The 20,731-nt window shown below is 41.2% G+C and overlaps 1 protein-coding gene across 2 annotated transcripts in view; it reads left to right on the top strand.

Annotated features, from left to right (window-relative positions):
- The window catches only part of cgnl1 (cingulin like 1), a 34,758-nt gene that overhangs the window by 1,738 nt on the left and 12,289 nt on the right, over positions 1-20,731 (top strand). For both annotated transcript variants that reach the window (XM_088992541.1, XM_088992540.1), the window contains exons 2-12: positions 1,002-2,626; positions 3,336-3,430; positions 5,369-5,471; positions 5,978-6,079; positions 6,467-6,603; positions 7,161-7,299; positions 8,945-9,157; positions 18,779-18,985; positions 19,061-19,165; positions 19,244-19,396; positions 20,247-20,417. In XM_088992541.1, coding sequence (XP_088848667.1) covers positions 1,055-2,626; positions 3,336-3,430; positions 5,369-5,471; positions 5,978-6,079; positions 6,467-6,603; positions 7,161-7,299; positions 8,945-9,157; positions 18,779-18,985; positions 19,061-19,165; positions 19,244-19,396; positions 20,247-20,417 — 2,997 coding nt within the window. In that variant the 5' untranslated portion in view covers positions 1,002-1,054. The remainder of the gene's footprint in view (positions 1-1,001; positions 2,627-3,335; positions 3,431-5,368; positions 5,472-5,977; positions 6,080-6,466; positions 6,604-7,160; positions 7,300-8,944; positions 9,158-18,778; positions 18,986-19,060; positions 19,166-19,243; positions 19,397-20,246; positions 20,418-20,731) is intronic.

The raw sequence follows: 20,731 nt of genomic DNA, 5'->3' as shown, positions 1-20,731 counted from the left end.
AATATCTGCCTTTCATGTCAGGGGCGGAACATTATTATTGTTCCAATTGTAATCATGGAAGTAGTACTGCTGGTGATACAACAGTTTTGTAGTCATTGTTCTCTCATTCCATTCTTTGCTGTTCAATACCTCTATCTTTTCTCTCCATAGCTATCCTCTGTTCCTCTATTGATTCAATGTTTCTTAAATCCACCATTTATGGGAGATGGTTGCCCCACAAATCCTCCTTCGAGGACATTTTTCTTTGCTTCTGTCACCAAGTGCTTCTTTGTGTGGAGTTCACTTGGTTTTCTTACATACATATTATGTATTAGGAGTGTGGTTCTTGACCTGTGCTGTATATATTTAGCATTACCATAAACATATTCCTATATCCTCAACTATGTACGTTTATATTCATCGGGGTGTCAGCCATTTGTCTGTAATGGCCTGTTAAACCCATAGCGTGATGTACCCTGCCTTGATCTTTGTTGTCATCCTTATCAGAGCCCTCTTCCAAGCCCATCTCAGTTTGTCTTTATATTGTTGCATCTGGTAAATTAGAGACTATCAGCAAGGCAAACAGGAACTTGCTGAAAGCCCATTGTCGACAGCAACATATGGTGCCTGCTGATGGCTTTGTCTCTTTCTGTCTTGGCCAGTATAAATATTTCTGAGTAACATCCTTTTGTGTTTGTACACACTTTTATTTATTACTTGTTTTGATGCCCATTTGCTAATGTTTGAAAAACATGCTGCTTATTGTAAATGACTTGTGAAAGCATGTATACATTTACTGTTCCTTTTTTTGCAGTCTCATTTTACTGTCCATACACTTAGACTAATGTCAGTGTGTTATTGGCCAGTATAATATATGTTCTTTTCACCCCTGAATGAAATTATCAATGATTGATTACAGCGCGGTATTCATGCTCTATGATTGTCTGACTGTAGGGCAAGAAAAAAAATGTAATTATACAGTTTCTCATTTCCGATTAATAGACCCTCTCTGATTCTTCCAGGAAAAAGGGCACCTCATCCAGGGACAGGGATTTATTTTCCTTCTGCATTCCTGATGGAGTCCTACAGAGTGACTGACATTCCTACTAGTGGACCACAGCGAGGCTACACCCAAACATCACGCTCCTCGAGGCCCCACAGCAATTGTGGTACATATGGTCTGAGCATTCGAGTCCAAGGGATCGATGGTCATCCCTACGTAGTTCTGAACAACCAGGACAATGTTCCTCAGTCCTTTGATGCCGATAGCAATGGCTACATTGAAACAGAGGGCTCTTTTATTGATAACTACCATGAGTATGATTTTCGAGGCGATAAGGAGAGTGGGCCCAGGAGCCCCTTTGGCGAGTACAGGTCTCAGAAGATGATGCAGTACGCAACCTCTCAGAACGGCTTTGCAGATACACAAGCAAGGAAAGCTCAAAGCCTTTTGAACTTCCAGAGGCATCCCGAGATACTGCAGCCCTATGATCCAGAGACCAATTCTTTGAACTTTCAGAGTCTACCTTCAAGGCCCCTCTCTGTTGCTGAGACCGGAACTCAGTCCAAATCCACTGTATCAACACTATCCCACAGCATGTCTTCTAGCCAAGATCAGAACAAAGCTCCTACACAATTGAACAAAAGTCAACTTGTATCTACGCGCTTGACTGAGGCATCGTACCAAAAACCCAAATTACCTCCCCAGTCTTTGGGTCCGGCTCTGCATTCTGGGCCACAGACCAAGCCACAAGTGGCTCAGCCGCAGTCCAAGCCTTCTCTCAGCAAGCAGAATCCACCTCAGTCCAAGCCAACGCACAAAAGCCATACCCAAGCATCCACTGTGTCCAGTTCCATATGTGAGCAGAACAAAACCAAGTGCAAGTCTCCCACTTCAGTGAACAGTGCCAACTCGAGCCTTGATCGCAAACACCGTGAGCCAGATGTCCTTCCGTTGAGGAGGTCCGACTCCAGCGGACCTGTTCTTCAGTTGTCGTCCCGCTCCCGCCACTCCTCATCATCCTCGACCTCCAAGGTCTATGCGGATGAAAATATCGATGCGCTTTACGCTGACACCATTAACCGTCACGAGAACCGGCGCTACATCCCTTTCGTCCCTGGTTCGGGCAGGGACATTGACACGGGCCCTATTCCCGGTGTCGATGAGCTGATTGAAAAGTTTGACGGCAAAGATGGCAGCCACCATCGACGTGGCAGGGCTGGGCGAAGAAACCGGATCAATCCTGAGGACAGGAAACGCTCTCACAGCGTGGATAGCGCCTTCGGCCGAGTGGAAGGATTGAGGCCCCTTGATGAATCGAGCCGTCGTCACGGTGCATCAATGGAACACGTCCTTCGGCCCTCGCAACTCCGGTTGCACAGGACAGCTGGGAATCAGGAGCCATGGTTCATGCTCAATTCCAAGTCACCATCATGTAGCACTAGTGCCCCTGGATCTCCCCAGAGCACCTTGTCCACATGTATCGGCTACATCCAGGGATACCAAAAGACCCAGTCCCATTCTGCAGTTGTAACACTCAAGAATAAAGACTCAGTGGACACAGCATATTCTGCAAGCAAGCTGTCAGCATCTTTATCCAAGTCTACAATTGTTGGCAAAAAAGCCAGCTCAGACACCGATGTACAGGTAATATCCAGTACATAATACATCACCATAATATTAAATGTTACCTGTTGCACCAGTTCACTTGGATAGAAATAGTACCTTGTTACAATAAGCTGTGATGTATTGAAAAAAAAACAACTCATTTTTGTGAGGTGGAAACTGTAAAATGAGAACAATTATACCTTCTAAATGTGACCGACCACAAATAGCCCTGCCCAATTTGAATGATGAAGAAATCAGAGAGCATAAAAAATGATACTTCAAAATGAAGAAAAAATCTTGCATAGTGTTGAAAACAGGTCTCATGCCTGACCTTAAATGTGCGATTGGGCACCATTTTAACACTACTTCCAACAATCAGAAATTCTGAAACAATGAAATAAAGTTAGCTCCACAATTCAGGACAACATGGTTCTCAAGCTTTGCATGTTTTTCAGCAATTGTCTTCACAGAAGAGTCATTTATTTTGAAATATCTCTGATTTTATTGCACGAAAGCTTTAATAAAGCTTCGCATACTTCAAGGTAATATGAACCCTTTTAACTTGAGGACAGAAAAATGACATGGGACAATTTGTCTTATCTCAGACACTGCTCGAATAAAAGGTGGCGCGCAATTTCATTGATACACAGGAATACAATTTGACACCAAGTTTAGATTCAGGCTTGTTGTAGTAAATCTGTCTCTGTTACCACATTCAGATCATTTTCTCATTTCCTGTCCCATTCAGGCAACCCCAGATCTTCTTAAAGGTCAGCAAGAGCTTTCACAACAAACACACGAAGAGACAGCAAAGCAAATTTTGTTCAATTACCTAAAGGACGGGTGAGTTATTACAGCTTGACCTCGTTCTGCTTGGCTTCCTATTTTCATGGGTCGATGATACTATAGAAACATACGAGTTTGAATCTAGTGGCTATAATTTGAACCACAAACTTGGACCATTGTTCCTGCATTTCACAAATAGCTCATTTGAAGTCATGCATCGTGTTGGGAAAAGTTGTTCAGTGGTGGTTCAAGGATTTTTTTTCATCAAAGTTGGACTGTTTATGATAAAAGAGAAGGAATGTGTTCTTTTCTCCCTCCCAGCCAGGCGATTCAGCTGTGTGCATATTATTTTTTTCTTCACAATCTCACCCTACTTCAGTGTTTTTTCTCAGCTACAGTGTAAATCAAGGGCTTAACCGTTGTGTTTGTTTTTGTAATCAGACACGTATCGGCTGCCAAGAGAAGAAAGCATCTAGGATCAGGGTCAAATTGAGTCAAAGGAGAGTAATATGGAAAGTCTTTGCAGTTCAATCAATGTGGTGATGATCGATTTCCCGTATTTGCTGGAAGAGGCAGTAAATGAAAGACACAAGTGTTCAGATTTGAGCCACATTTCTCTCGATTTTTTTTTGCAGTGGTTGGCACAGCAAGTGGTCGTTTAGAAAAAAGACAGGAAACTGTTTGGGTGTGGCGGGTATACAGGTCAGGAGTCAGAGAAGGACAAAGGAAAGGAAACCCAGATGGAAGTGCTGGGATAGTACTGAGCTACATTCTCAAGGCTGCAAAGACAGACATGCGCCAACAGGACATGTGGATGTATAATCGAAGTCATGTGTGGGAGGAGAACATAGGTTGAGAGAATGTTTCTGTGTCACTGACTGAATTTAAATAAATAATACATCACTGTTGTCATTAGAAAGCTGTGCGACTTCTTATTTATTAATACTGATGCTTTTCATTTCACTGACTTCCAGGGTGGGGGTTGATCCTTCTAAAGTCTGTGCCAAAGAACACTTTTTCCACTGAAATTATCAGTTAGAAAGACACAAAGGATGATATAAAACTGTTTTATCCACTGAAATTATCAGTTAGGAAGACACAAAAGATGATATAGCTCGCCGGTTTCTGTAATCATGACCAAACAATCAAGATTCCAGGAAAAGACCTTCTCTTGCAATGTGTCATGAAGGAGTTTCATGTTTAACACATCATATTTGGTGTGACCTGCAGGGAGGAGCCACAAAATTAACGACTCTTGCACAACATTGACCCTTTTTTTCGAGTTGCAGTGATTCACCGAAACACTCAATCATCAAAACGGTCGAGGCTAAATCTGAAAATGACAGAGTGTCTGCAGTGGATAAAAACAATACATGCACAACTTTAACTCCCCTCATTTCATAGATATAACTGAAAGATGATGTCACGACATTGCCGCGTAAAATAAACCGTCTGCATTGCTGCATTACTACTACAGTACATCCATCCATCCATCCATCTTCTGCCGCTTATCCGGGGTCGGGTCGCGGGGGCAGCAGCTTCAGTAGGGATTTGTACTACAGTACAAATCATCACAAATTTTCATGTTATGCTTTCATTTTTCAACTGGGATTAAAATAGTCTCAGCGAAAGTCTACACTGTTATGAAATAACTGCAGGTTATTAAGTGTATATCTCCCTCACCTGCGCAGAGTGTATATCGGGATTTTGAGACTTTACAAGTTGGATGGATACATGCGACTTGCACGATAGACAAAGGTTACATTGACAGAAAACTGGATATATATCTGTTCTAAAACCACATCCAGGACGGATTTGAAAATAATCCGAATCAACCCGTTACCGCTGCCGTTAAAGAATCACATATGGGCAAAAAAAAAATCAAATAAATTATTTCTGTGTGAATATAGCCTCTCAAGCTAAAAGAAGGGTGTTTGTGCACTGAGGTGGCAGATTAAAAGCTTTGCTGACTGATCTGTGTGTCTTTGTCTACAGAAGTGCTGATAATGATGAAACGACCAAGAGAAAGGTGAACCTGGTCTTTGAAAAGATTCAGACGTTGAAGTCTCGAGCCACATCAGGCCCTCCTGATGACAAAGTAAGACACTTTTAGAATCTGTTTTTCTAATTGGTGTATATCATATTGACACTCACACAATGAACCCCGTTTTCATTGTTCAGCCAAAGTGAGACATTTTTAGAATCTGTTTTTGTAATTAATTTAAAACAGATTCTTATCTTACAGACAGTGTGTCGTTGTTGTTTTAAATTAGATATCAAGTAGACAGGATGAACTTAATACAACTATTAGGCGAATGTTTTTGTAATTGCTGTATAGCATTGTATAGCACCAATTGCTGTATTGACACCCATACAATGAACCACATTTTCATGGTTTAGCATCTGCGTGTTCACTTATTTGCAGATTTTTTTTTCATTTTTTTTTTAATATTTATTTTGGGGGGGTCGAGGAACTGACCCTTTTGTTTCATGAGAAAAGCTTTCTGAAATACAATGAAATGTCCATGCTAACATGATACATTTCACTCTAACTGAAACTATTCTGAAGGTAAATAATTTATTGTACTTTGTGTTCTCTGTCAGTCCATCGGTCTGTCTGCTCAGACGAAAGCCCTGCAGGAGCAAAACGCTGCATTGGAGAAAAGAATGGATGAACTGAAACAACAAATTCAAGAACAAAGAATGGTAACAAAAATACATTTGTATTTCAAATTTTGCGGGTCAGATAACATTAGATTGGCCTTGCATCAGAAACTCACTTTCGAGCGTCTCCATTGAAAGCCTACAATAAGCTGTTGGAGCCACTTTATATTGAGGTCCGAACAAAATTGTTTATCTCCCTTTGTTAATGAATAAAAAAGAGTGCTCACAGAAACAACTTAAGGAAATAGTGACACATTGACAAATAGTTAATGAAATCAATGAAAATAAGACATTGCTTTTGAATTATGATTCAACATTATTTTTTAAAAAACAAACCCATGAAACAGGATTGATCAAAAATGATGTTACTGTGATTACAGTTCCACATATTCGATTTCCAATTTGTCTGTCTGTATGTTTTCTTATCAGACCGATAAGGCAGACAGCATGGCAGCATCAAGCTTGAAGGAGCTGCAGCCAGAACTAGACCGAACTGCAGAAGAGTGCAAACGGTTGAAGGAAAAACTGGCCAAAACCGAGACTGAACTCCAGAACACACTTGAAGAGTAAGATCTCAAAGAAATTAGATCAAGACCTTTGTTAATTGTAAAATAAGCACATAAACATAAATAATAGAAAAACGGGTGAAATACCTTGTTTGAGTTTGAGTTTTTTTTTTTTTTTTTTTTTTTTTGTATTGGCTGCATTGGAACATGTCGTAAATCTCCCGGCAAACTGTTTCAGTACTTATTCAAGATCGTTGATATCCAAACCAAGGGTCTACCTACTCGAACATAGCTTTGGCTTCACTCTCAAAACAATTTAGAACTACTAGAACAACTTGTATGAATGTTTTTTTTTCCTTGACTTGTGCCACATTTTTCTGATTTTAAACTAATGTGCTGCTCTAATAACACCACTAAGTCTAACTAGTCCGCAAGTGTGACACTGCTAGATCTTACTAGTATCACCAAAATGCTCAGTCGTATTTTTGCTTTCCAGGTGACGTGTGTCAATAGCTATCCCATTTACAATTGGTACGAATGAACTGTTACACAGGTCTCTGTGCATGTGGAGTACCGGCATGCTATTGTGTATTGTGACATGTTATGTGGCGTGTCAGGTTGTTCCAGGTGAAGATGGAGAGAGAGCAATACCAGACAGAGATCCGAGACCTGCAGGACCAGCTTTCGGAAATGCACGACGAGTTGGACTCGGCCAAGTTGACTGCTGCTGACGGCGAGAGAGACGCCATCCTGGTGGTAGGGCATACAGAAGTCAGAATCAGAAAACCTTTATTTATCCCACAATGGGGAAATTTGTAGTCCACAGCAGCAATTTGAAAGGAGATGGGGGGGGGGGGTGAAAGGATAGAAACAAGATATTCTAAGCATAGCAAAATAAAAAATGTCAACAGTATACTGTAAACGTGCAAAACCGTTTTATAGAGACTGTACATAGTGCAAGTATCAAGAAAGGCATATTGATATATTGCATCAACCCATATTTACAAGTGTCCAGGTTTTTTTTTTGAGAATTGCGAAGCCTGACAGCAGTCGGTAGGAACGAGCGGCGGTACCTCTCCTTCTTGCAGTGCGGGTGTAATAGTCTCTGGCTGAAGGAGCTACCCAGTGCTGTCAGGGTGGGCAGGAGGGGGTGGGAGGGGCTGTCCGTCATAGCTTTGAGTTTAGCTAGTGTCCGTCTGTTGCCCACCTCCACCAGAAAGTCCAGCGAGCAGCCCAGGACAGAACTGGCCCTCTTGACAAGGCGCTCCAGTCTTTTCCTGTCCCGGGTGGTGATGCTGCCTGACCAGCAGACAATTCCGTAGTGGATGGCTGACGCCACCACAGTCATAAAACGTCTTTAGGAGTGACCCCTGAACCCCAAAAGACCTCAGTTTCCTGAGTAGGAAGAGGTGACTCTGTCCCTTTTTGATTAGGGCATCCGTGTTTGTAGTCCAGTCCAGTTTATTGTTGAATGTAACACCCAGGTACCTTCCAGACACCAGCGACATTGCTGGCTTGCAGCTGCTCCTCCATTTTCAAAGCACAATATCCAGCTTCAACTCCATGTCCTAAAACTAAGTGCTATTCTTGTAGGACACATGCCAACTAGTTGGGCCGAGTAATCTGAGTTGTGCTGCCCGGTAGATTTCTAGTTAAGTTTAATAGCATTTTCTAGTTAATTATAATTGAATTGCACAGATGTCAACACATGCACAGTTTCACCTCGCTGATACCATGTAGTTTTCCTCCTAACGAGTCGAAATCTTTTACCATAGTAGATAGTAAAAAGGAGTCCAAGATTGCGCCCGAGTAGGCAGCCGTCAGCAAGTGCTCTGATGAGCCTTGCTTTTGTTGTTGTTTTTGTCTTGTTTTGTGTTTTCTTTTGTCACTTTGTGTTGTGCGTCGTGTGGAATGGATACAGTACAATGGAAAGTGCTTAAGATGAATGACTGTGTCTTTGTTTTGTCTTATTTATTCATTTTTTTTTTTGTTCTTTTGACTTCAAGACGGCGCCGCGAGAGTGGCTGCCTTTCCAGCAGCTCATGTATTTTGTTTTTCTATTTTAATTCCTTTCATCACTTTGCTGCTGTGACTAATAAAGGCAAATCCAATCCGATCGTGTTATTGACAAGAAAAAACTATCGAAGTCACTGTAATGCTACTCGTGTAGCCTAATTGTTCAACTCATGTGCTGAATTGCCTTATGAATGAAGACAAAGCACATATTATTAGATAGACCTAAGATCTAAATCAAGGATATCATAAAAATGATCAAAAAGCTTCCAGTGTAAACAAGTAGTGAAAGGAAGCACCCTGTTTCACTTTAAAAGCACGTCAATTATCGTTTTCTGGTATTGCCAAAGCCAACATATTAACACCAGTCCAAACAATTCTTCTCTAGGACATAATCCAACTAAAGTTGGATTTGCAGAAAGTACTAGTGACCAAGGAGGAGCAGGAAGACGTTCTGAGGAAACGGGAAAGGGAGCTCACAGCTCTGAAAGGAGCCCTGAAAGAGGAAGTGGCTGTTCACGATCGGGAGATGGACAAGATGAAGGAGAAGTATGAGAAGGAGATGAGTCGGCTTCACAGCTCTTTGGAGGAGGCCAAGCAGGTAAATCATCTTTCTCTCTCACTCACCACAATCTACTATTCTAAAACGAGTTCTTTTGTCACAAAGTTAAGCAATAAGTTTCCTGTCAGAGGTTTGAAAACACTTGCAAGAGCATGTAGAAAAAAAAAAGTTAATAATGAACTCAACATGTGATCCATGGCCATCCTGTGCCTGTTGCCTTTTTGCCTTGCACTGCCACTTGCTGTGTACTTAAGATGACATCAGAGTGCCGAAGGGCTCAGCTTGCTGTCATCACATGACCAAACCCAGAATACAAGGTTAACCGTGATGTTACAAACCTCGGCCCCGGCAAAATCGGCATTACAAGGCAAAACGTCAGCTCCCTTAATTACGCAGATTTAATTTAAATCCAACTTGACCTCAACTTTAAATGGTTTTGGCCCATTACTGTTTAAGAGAATGAAAACAGGCGGCTTTATTTGAACAGTTTTTATCCCTTCCATGTTATTTTTATCAGCTTGCTAAGAAACCCTGATCAGCAAAAAAATAAAAACAAACAGTGGTTTTGGGTCTGTAGTGTGCAAAAGGGAGTGGCTCAGTATAGACTACAAACAAATGCTCCTTTGATGATGTTGAGGACGATAAAAGGTTTTCTTTTGTTAAACAGCCGATGTTGCACACATTGTACTTTGCCTCAGTTCTCACACATGCACTTGCACAAGTCCAACAGTTGAACCTCAAACACAATGACAGTTAGAATTACATTCCCAACATTTTTCAAACTTAACTCCGTCCAGTGTTTCTCTACAAAGGTGTTATTTTTATTTAGAAACATTGTTTGATCATGAATTTCGAGTAAATGACTTGAGAATTGAGGGAGTTCCCAGCCCTGCAATGTGTCAATGTTGTTGAAATGATTAGAGATGCCACAGTTATCTCAATTGCTCTTTCATACCTCCCCCGTTATGAGCGTATTTTGGTGGCTTAAAATGATGACGTTACAACTGATAAAACAATTATTATCCTTGAAAAAATAAATGATTGTGAGAAAATTTACATTGTGCACAGTTTTAGTCAAGTTGTGGATAAGTGTAAAGGCGAGCAACTTTACATTGTGCAGTTTTGGATAAGTGTAAAGGCAACATTGTTTTTATTGCGTCTCAATACGCTTAGTGTGTGTCCTGTTTATCTCAAAGGGTGGAAATTGTCCTTGTGTTCGACTTCCTGCAGGGTTGTGGTGGGGGTTGGGGGGCACAGCGATAGCAGAGTGACCGGTGTGGACAATTCCTTTGTTGTACAGAGGTACCCTGCGTCCCAGCTCCCAGAGGAGTTTGTCATCAGAGATCTATCCTAACGGGTTTTATAAACATTTTGGACGATAAAGTCATTGTTTGCTTTGCTTTTAGGTTTGAACTGCATCCTTGCTCATTCGGGGCTTTCCATTTGCGTGCTGGCCGTATTGTCCTCTCCGCAGCTTGCGCATTCTGGCCAACATTTAAATGAGTCAATATTACCTTACGCTGCCTTCGAGACATGCCAATTTCACCAGGGATGGAGGGTATTTTCCATTAAAAGTAAGTATGAGGTAGATGTTATGATCTGAGAAATACATCTTGGTCAAACTCCCACACATTTTTATGAAAAAAATCATGGTAAGTGGACACTGTACTTGAAAATAGCAAAAATGTGACAGCGTGCAAAATGACATCATGGACATTTTATTCATTCAACAATATTCATTTAATCATCCTTCAAGTTATGATTGTTCGAGCACATTATTAGTGGTTATTGATTTTACACTCCTTTGTTAATTTTTTCTGATACTTTGGCCCTGCAACATATGAATTCATTGTCCGTTAATTCCTGTTGAGAAATCTGAGCAAATTGGAGGTCCTTCAACAGATTGTGTTGAACATTCAAGATATTATGATCATTAGTTTACATTAAGATGAACAAAGTTAAAGGAAGCATCACTCATGCATATCATAACTCTTGTGTTTATGGGATGAGTGGGAACCGCCTCCTCTTTTGTGTGTATCCAAGGCAATTGTAGTGGCTAACCATCGCTATCTAATGACCATCCACTCTTGCGTTTGCGCTTCTTTCTTCGGCCTCAAAGAGTGGGGGCAACTGTGAACCCCTCTAGAGAAAACGAATGATGAGTTTGTTTCACACAATAATATCAGCGGGGGTTGGGACTGTCTCAATAAGTGGGTCAGTGTGCTGGAGAGAGGGGACTGAAAGGAGGAGAGGGGTCTGTTTTCTGTCTTTACTTGAAAAGGCGCATTGTGTTCCCAATCAGCAGAAATGTGTGGAATTTGATCAAAGTTACAAAACTGTCACCAAACCTCCCTTAAATGAATCGGAACTTGATTTCAGGAGACCCGCCTCAGCTCTTGACACTCTGTAATTGAAAACATGTGTACTTTTGGAATGGGATCTTTCGGTGTCAGCATGCTCTGGTATGCAAGCAATGTGGACGGGTGAGGTGCAGCAAGCGAGAGCCTGGTTTGCTTCCAGGAATGTCGGGGGTCATCATGGAGAATGCACATCCTGCAGACTATTCATTCAACTCAGCCTGTGTTACAGGCAGTGCACCCACCCTGACTTGTGGCACCTTCTCAGATATTAGGGATCATTCTATTTCATCTTGTCTCAGTAGGGTCCAACAGTTTGTTTGGGCTTTTAATGGATCTCAACTGTAGTCAACAAAAGCTGGCCTAATTAATTATGACATTTTCCTCCTCTTGTTCTTTAGACTCATTTTAAACTCATTTTTGCATTGTTCAGTTTGGAAGAATAAACCTGGATCTGCTTTTTTTCCAAATTCATCTAGGTTTGCGAAAAATAAACAGATAAGCGAGTCAGCATTTCGTAATTTCCTCTTGATAAGTATCTTACAGTAAAGAGAGATTCTCGGTTGGTTTCTTTCCATCACTTTCCAGAAGTGATGATTCTTTGCGGCCTGGTAGTCGAGTGGTTAGCACACTGGCTTCACAGTGCAGAGATCGCCGGTTCGCGTCCCGGTCCGGCCTCCCTGTGTGGAGTTTGCATGTTCTCCCCGGACCCGCGTGGGTTTTCTCCGGGTCCTCCGGTTTCCTCCCACACTCCAAAAACATGCATGGCAGGCACATTGACCATTCCAAATTGTCCGATTGCCCGAAGACAGCTGAGATAGGCTCCAGCAACCCCCGCGACCCTAATGAGGAATAAGCGGTACGGAAAATGAGATGAGATGATTCTTTGTTGATCAGTCAGCAACATTTGGGGTCACGCTTTAAGCTAAAGGAACCATGCTACGGTACCGAGTCATAGTTGTCATGTCGGTCTTTCGTGTTTTACAATATGTGATGGGAGGATCCCCGTTGCCAAATTGACTGAACGGGGCGGGTTGATTTCACTGTTTGCTATATTTGTGATAATCTGCTTCTTTCTTGACAGTCATGACCTTGGTTGTGGTTGCATTAAAAAACAGCACAAGGTTTTACAAATCGATACAGAGTTGCAGTTGTTTTTATTGCAATGCGTTGGTGGATGTGCTGTGCGTTGCTCAATTCACCAAGTCATTTTTCCACTCTGGCAATGTTGGACACCTTGTGAGAGGCCAGAATAAATTTAGAGATGATATGTAGTAACATATTTAACTGTCTTGCTGGTGTAAACGTTATCCACAGAAAATGTTAGCAAAGTAAAAAAAAATGCTCACGGTTTATCATTAATGATGAAAAGCAAATCTGTTGAATTGTGACAGATTTTACAAGGACGACCTATTGCTGACTTCCATTTTAAGAGAATGTTTTTATGAAATCGTTAATCTTGAGCACAGGCACTTCACTCCTCGAAATGCTGTTAAAAAAATTAACCTGTACATGGTGTTGGTCACCTTAATGATGAAAACATTCAAATTATTTCTCATTTTTTCATTATTGTTTATCACTGATTCACTCATATTTGAACGTGAGTTTGTAGATTTTTATGTAGCTCTGTGAATGCAGATCATTTCACAGCCACTTGTGTCCTTGCCGGTATCTTCACCCACCTCATGAGTCAACTTTTGAAGGGTGTGAACTGAACTTTCCCTGTCTGATCATCAAACTTTCTCAGCCTAGAGAAGAGCCTTCCCTCAAAAACAACCGGCATGTGTCTGTGTGTTTGATGATAGTGCTGCCGCTACTCGCTTTGCTTTCAGAGCTGATTAATAAGCAGGTGGCGGTAGAGTGCAGTCGGGAGGAAACCGTGGACAGAATGTCTGCTTGTTGACAGCGATATGAGGAAATGAGATATTTTACCCGCGGGAATATTTACATCTTTCAAAAGCTGTCCTGTATGCCCTGCTGATGTTTAAAACTTAAAATAGTTCGACGGCCATCAGAAAATGTGGAGCCCAGATATTTTTTTTTGCACAGCCATTTGAAGATCTGATACATGAGACGAGCCTCTGGCGAGGATATTTTCCCTTATTCTTGTGCTCCTGTCCTCAGAACAAAAACAATTTAATTTATCGCTTCTATTTTTTAGGAATTTTCAAGTTAAAGGGTGTCACTTGGTCTTTTTTTTGTTTGTGTTTTTTGCTTTGTGTTGTAAGCCAACATTTGGGTTTTAGAAACGCTACCATACTGTAAATGCGCTGGCACGTTGCCATGGAAATCCATTGTCGCAGATGTGCTTTCAGCTGTTTGGTAAAAACAGCCAAACGCACAAATACAAAATCAGTATTCTTCCAGGAAGCTGTTATCGGCCACAACCCTCATCCAGCTGCCTCTCAATTTCCCAATCATACTATTTTTGGTGCGCTCTAAAATACATTTAACTGATTTTCTAATGACCTTTTATATGCTCAACATTAAATATCTATCACCAGTTGCCAACGGGTATAAAATGCAATGTGATCTAGTTGATGATAGCCAGTTCTCCAATTAACATGAGTCACTCTGTTGTCTGTCCTTACAAACCAAAATGGCGGCAAGTGGTGAAAATTTGTAAATGGAAGTTGAAAGTGCGGAAATAGGTGTGCAAGAACTACAATAACTGTCGCCTCAGAGCTTGACAGCAGAAGATTAATTGTTTTATTTATGTATGCGCTTTCTTATGGCAGTTGTAATTGTAATCATTTTTCATGTTGTTGTAGCTGGCCCCACTGGAAATCGGGCATTTGGGAGCTTCCTGTTCAGCTGTCAACGTCACTCTTGCTGATCACTGACAGGACATGAGAATACTAGAAGTAGCCTGTTGGCGAATTGAACAAAAGCAGTGGAATCAAAAGCCCCATGAATGAAAAGTTTGTCATAATGTTCATTGTAATGCCGGACATTAAATTGGTGGGAATAGCCACATTATTGAATGGCTCACAACGTTTAGTACAGTGCCCAAAACATGCACATACTCAGTTAATGTGCAACGTAATACAAACACTTTGAATACACAACACTTCCCAAGCGAATCAAGGAGAGCAGTAGTTGGTGGAGACTCATCATGTCACGACACTATATACATACATTGGGAGCATTTGTATTTGTTTTCATGGCTACTTTATGAATTGTATTTGAAGGGTTACAATGCATCCTAAATTGTGACGTTTATTTTGTACTAGTAATCCCTCAGCAGAGTCACCTTGAGGTATGTGTGTGTTCAATGATTAACTCTTTATCGTCAAAGTAAATTCAGACAATGATCACAAGCATAATTTTTCAATTAATATCTCCCTGACTGTCAGCCCCGACGGAGCTTTTATCTTTGAAAAGATTTAATTTTTAATGCTGCCATTGGATTGCATCCCATTTGAATTTTAAACATGGGTCTCATCTTGCAGCCTATTAGTGAATGTGGGTACAGGACCTGTCACTTAACAGGTCACTGGTTGGTGGATTCAACACAGTGTGGGAATTGGGTCAGTGAAGTGGTGGCACAGTGCACAAGGGTACACTGATGGTGGAACTTGGATATTATTAGAAGGATTGCATTTAGCCCAACCAGGTTGTATTACAACAGCATAAACATTTGACAGATTCATTGATTTGTTCCTCACATGGAATCAATTCCTCATCATTAGCCTCAATCCTAAAACATTATGCAAAAACTGTTTGAACATTTGCACATCTCTTCCACACTAAATATTTGGACTGATTTCCAAGACAAAATTTACATGAAGTGAGCTCTGAAAAAGCACGTCGCCAGTGAAGATACGCAGTGACTCGGAAAACTGGCCAGACTGGCCCGTAAAGCTGGAAGGTACGTGCATGTGTGTCATCTTGTCTTCTTACGGAAGAAACGTGTCTATTCACATGTGATGGCAGCGTGAAGAATGGGGCCTTTCAACTTGGAATATTAATAGCTGAAGATTTAAGATTCAGGTTTCAACAGAAACAGCTGCTAAAAATGTACTTTACAGTGGCTACTGTTTGATACAATAGCAATGTTCCCAATCAGAGACGTTTTGGGACCAAACATTTTCTCATGAATATTCATCGACGCTGAGGATGCAATGGCACATAATTGTTGATGCAAGGTGGAGATGGAACCTCTACTTCTAATTGTTCTTGAGCATGATCCTGTTTGATCCTTTCTTCTCGCTGCCACCTGCTGTAAAGATTTTAAATGATTTACAATGCAGACAAGTCTGATCCTTCTTCAGAGGCTCAATCAGATTCTGATTGATTCTGAAGGGAAGTGACATAAAAATGCAGCATGTGTCGGCGGGCATATGATGATATGATTCTTGACGTATTTATATGTTACTTCTTACTACTCCGTCCATGCATGGCACCCCACTCCCCCTCCATCTCAATTTTCCGATCCGCTGATCATCACAAGCCTTTAATGTATTCACTCCCTCGATTGAAACCCAAGACATTTTGCCAGAATACCTAATTTTGTGAACTTTACCATAAAATAACGTAACTAACCTAATAGGAAGAATCTGATGCCGTGCACTTTTACACCACAGCAATCTGACACGATAATTAAAAAGTTCTTGAACGAATACAACACATTCTCATTCCTCCTTTAAGAACAAACGTTTAGATACCATTCATTGGATGTTATTGTTCAAGTGTAACCAACAAAGACGTCAATCATGTGACTTTGCATGCTTCTACAATTGCATGCATACAGGCAATGACATGCAAGGCATTATTACAAGGAGTGGAGATCATAATTTTGTCAACAAGCAGTCATACATAGCGTTTCAGGCCTCAAGGAGATTTGACATAAATGTTAGATCATTGCAGTTGATGATCTCACATCGACAAAATTACTCCCGCATCACCACTGAGCGACCTTGTTTCCTAAGTTCACACAGAGTACATGTAGCTACATCTGCATACATCATAAACACTGTGACAGAACATAAATCCTCAGGCATACACTGTACATATACAGTACACATTAACTTGCATGTACCTCTTTGTTCTGTTGTGATATATCTACCATGATGGTTAGCAGAGCCCGTGTATGCATGAGGGCGCTGAGCTGAGATAAATAGAGGGCTCCCAAACCTGTTTCATGACATTCCAACTTAAGTGACACCAGGTTTTACTTCCGATCAAACCTCACTCAGCCTTCTATCTCACAAAGCTGTTAACTTGGCTGAAACTGCTCAATTGGTCTACCCATGTGATCTTTGTACATGCGCTGCTGTTGTCAGTCAACTCTTGTCAACTTATTTCCACCTGCCACTCCTATTTTATGTACGGTAGTGTGTTCCATTGCATGGCTACTAAGAGGGTTTCAATTGTTCTTTAAAAAAATCATGGTTCTGGAGTGTTACCCGTGAGCCCAAAATGGGAATTGTGCAAAACCAGTTAAAAGTTAAATATCCTTGCAATCAAACCTGCGATGTGGCTATGTTAGCAGATGATTGTTGGAGAATGTCATGATTGTTACATGGACACCAAACACTGAGTATTAAAGTACCAAATAACTTTTCAATTACTTTTTCACTTCAACAGCCTCTTTATATTCACACAAAAATACTCAGTTTAACATTGGGACAAATTACCAATTATTCATAGAAAATTACTTATGGCTAATGGGAAGAAAATGGCTGTCAAGTGCGATTGCTGCTTTTGTAGATTGAGGTAGCCACCAACCCACTGATATCTATTTGCTTTGTAAAATATGAAATACCTTCAGCTGAACTCTGTCTTATAAATACTCCAGAAACATACACACAGGTGCGCGTGCACACACAAAGTTCTTGCAATCTGGGTGCAGTTACTTTAAAAAAGGAGGAAAAAATAAACAACCACCCCTTCTACTGTCTCCAGTAGTTCTAGTGGATTAATTTACACCTATAATTATATTTATTATTTCAGTATGTATGTGTAAGCTCTCAGTCGTACAGGAGTGGTCCATCGATGAGAAGGTTTCTTCAGCCGTCATCTGTACAAATTTGAAGGTTTCGGCGCCGGACACAGGCGTTAGTCAGGAATGTAGGAACAATCAGTGGGGCCACAGGGAGTGGTCCTCTGCTCCCCCCAACCTGAGAGTAGGGACCTATCATAGCTGTGTCCAGCGCCGCCATGGCTGGACATTAGGGATATATAAATAGGGCCGATACGACCAGTCAGACTTTAGTTCGCTGACGAAGCCTCTTGGATAGGAGGCGAAACGTCCGAAACCTTCAAATTTGTACAGATGACGGCTGAAGAAACCTTTTCAGTATGTATGGTTTGAAATTATCTAACTTCACTTATTCCTGACAAAAAAATGTTTACCCCATGCTTCTTTGTTCATTTGTTGAATCCAGTGACATATAATGGCTTGTGTAAATGATTTCATTTGATTGGTTGATCGAAAGCGGCTGAGAGATCTCACCTCCGGTTAACTCTTGTTGCGTTTCGATTGACTTCTTTCTAAGTCATGTCATCAGTCATGAGAGGGGGAACCAAAGACATTTTAACAATGAAAAGGTTTTGAAGGGCGCTTATAAATTAAATATATTATTATTATTATTATGATTATTTCTGCAGCCGTCATCTGTACTTCTTTGAAGGTGTCATACGTTTCGCTTCTCATCGAAGAGGCTTCATCAGCAAACTAAAATGTTGCTGGTAGCTCTGGCCCTATATATGGCAGAGGACTATTCCCTGAGGCTGCACTGATTACTTCAAGTAATTCCCTGAGGCTACACTGATTACTTCAAGTCATTAGTGTAGCCTCAGGGAATAGTCCTCTGCTCCCCCCAACCTTAGAGGAGGGACCTATCGTATAGGGCTGACGAAGCTTCTTGGATGAGAAAAACGTCCGATCGCTTCAAACCTTCAAAGAATTACAGATGATGGCTACAGAAACCTTTTCATCGATGGACCACTCCTGTATGACTGAGAGCTTACACAAACGTAAATACATTTTAATTAACAAATGAATAGAACCTATCGATCTGTGTAAAAATGAAGATATCAAAGGAGAATCTCATGAGAAAAATAAATGCTAAAATAAGGAGCAAATACTGTATGTGAAGAAAATACTGAGGTACAGTGTAACTTTCACAACCACTTAATGATGTGACACATCAGGAAACCTGAGCTTCGTGTACAAATACATTCATCCCACATGTGATATCGACAGAACATTTCAAGGAGTCTCAAATTTCATTTCTCACATTTACTTCTTGTGAGCCTCGCCTGTGCTAAAGTCACTTGTCTGTCTTGTCACCTCCAGAGCAGCACAGCCGTCGTCCAAGAGAAAGCTGAAGTGGAGGCGGCGAAGGGCGCGCTGGAGAGCCAAGCGGGACGTCTGAGCCATGAGACGGAACGCCTGCGCAAGCGTGCGCAAGAGCTGGAAAACGAAGTGGCCAAACTCAACCGCATCATCGATGACGCCAAGCTGCAGGAAAGCAGGCTAGGAGACCGAGTCGCACGAATGGAGGTGACGTGGAAACATTGGCCCGTGTTGGCTGTGAGCTTTAGAGCTTCATAACATGTTTGAATTTGATTTCCACAGAAAGAGAAAAAGCATCTGGAGGAGTCTTTAAATGAAATTAAGGAACAAGAGGAGGAGATGTCTCGCGCAAACAGAGCATTGACATCACGACTTGAAGATGTCCAGGTGAGCAACTCTCACCGTTCTTTGCTCCAAGGCAAGCCTGACCTTCTGTTTATTTGGCGTATTTCTATTATTTGCTAGAGGAACTTTTCCAAGTTGAACAGTGAACACAAGGAGTTGGAGGAGAGTCTACAAGAAGAGAAGCTTCAGAAGGAGCAGTTCAAGACTATGAAGAACGATATTGAGGATGAGAGGCGTCTGCTGGACCGAACGGTGGAGAAACTTCAGAAAGAGGTTCCGGCGTTTTCATCCGTTTTAGTTAGTGATAAGACTCTGTAAAGTGAGTTTGGGGACATATTTTTTTCTCAACATCCATGTTTGAAGATAGTCATTGAAAATGTACATGGACTCAGTTTTATAGCAATAGAATGTTAAAGCAAGTCGCTGCTCAACTGTCAATCAAATATTACTGCTATGACCTCAAAAATGGATCCTACTTTGTTTAATACCTTGCTTTGGCCTCGGCGTAACTACATTTTTGAAAAGTAAAATTATAAAGCGTTTTAGCCACTCTGCCTGACCAAAAATATGAAAAACTGCAATGGTGAAAAGCATGTTTAAGCACATTTATTGGAACAGTCTCGCATCTTTTAAAACAAACACTACAGATTTTCACAATACCATTTTCATGTTCTAGAAAACACATATTGGTTATTTCAGGTCATCGAATCCTGGATGACGCAACTGGTTGAAAATTTAAAGTGTTTGGATTTGCGTTATGCGTTGTGTAAGGATGTTGATTGGTTGACAGAAGGTAGCTGCTGCAGTATAACGGGAATGTCGTGTAACTTCATGTACGTTATTTCTATTTGTGTGCTTTCAGCCTTTGTTCCTTTCACTAATTAGATGCAGTTGGTACTCATTGTTCCCTACTCATTTGTCTACTCAGTCACATACCACGTCCCAGAACATCCCATTCTGAAATATGTTAAGAGATGACATCAGGCAGAAGGGTAGTCGTTTTGAACGTTTAATACACGGTAGAAAAAGTACATGTCCATATTTTAAATTATGAACCATAAATGCACAGAACCTTTTACATGTACACTTACCGTAACCTGCTATCTGCCCCCGGTGCCTTTAGATAAACGACATTGTGGATGCATCCCAGTTGTCAACACGGGAGCTGCAGGAGCAGATCGACATTTACAAGGAAAAGAACCGCCAGGAATTAACGGAGCTGCAGAAGCTTCTTAAGGAGCGGGGACAGGAGCTTGACAAGTACCTGATGGCTGCGCAAACGCTGCAAGAGGAAGTAAGCTGTGGTTTATTGTTAAATCGTGGCCATTGTTAAGCTGTGCTCCCATGCTGAACAGCATATGAGCCATTGTTGTAACTCTTCTAAACCAATACTCACCATCAATCATTTTGTGCTTCATGTACCATAACTTAGCACCCTTTATCACAATGCACTGTTTGCACGTGACAAATTCACCCTTGTCACACATGGGGGAACGTTCAGAATGCCTTTGTTCGGTGCAGAAAAATGAGAATAATTGCGGTGAACCAGAGCGCTGGCCTTCTATTCTGCTAAGTATTAATCAAATATTTACATTACAATGTAACCAT

This window comes from Hippocampus bargibanti, linkage group LG03, assembly GCF_051943395.1.
Source record: "Hippocampus bargibanti isolate YZ-2025 linkage group LG03, ASM5194339v1, whole genome shotgun sequence".
Taxonomy (NCBI): Eukaryota; Metazoa; Chordata; class Actinopteri; order Syngnathiformes; family Syngnathidae; genus Hippocampus; species Hippocampus bargibanti.
The sequence above is the reverse complement of the archived record's forward strand: the minus strand, read 5'-3'. Positions and strand labels throughout refer to the sequence as shown.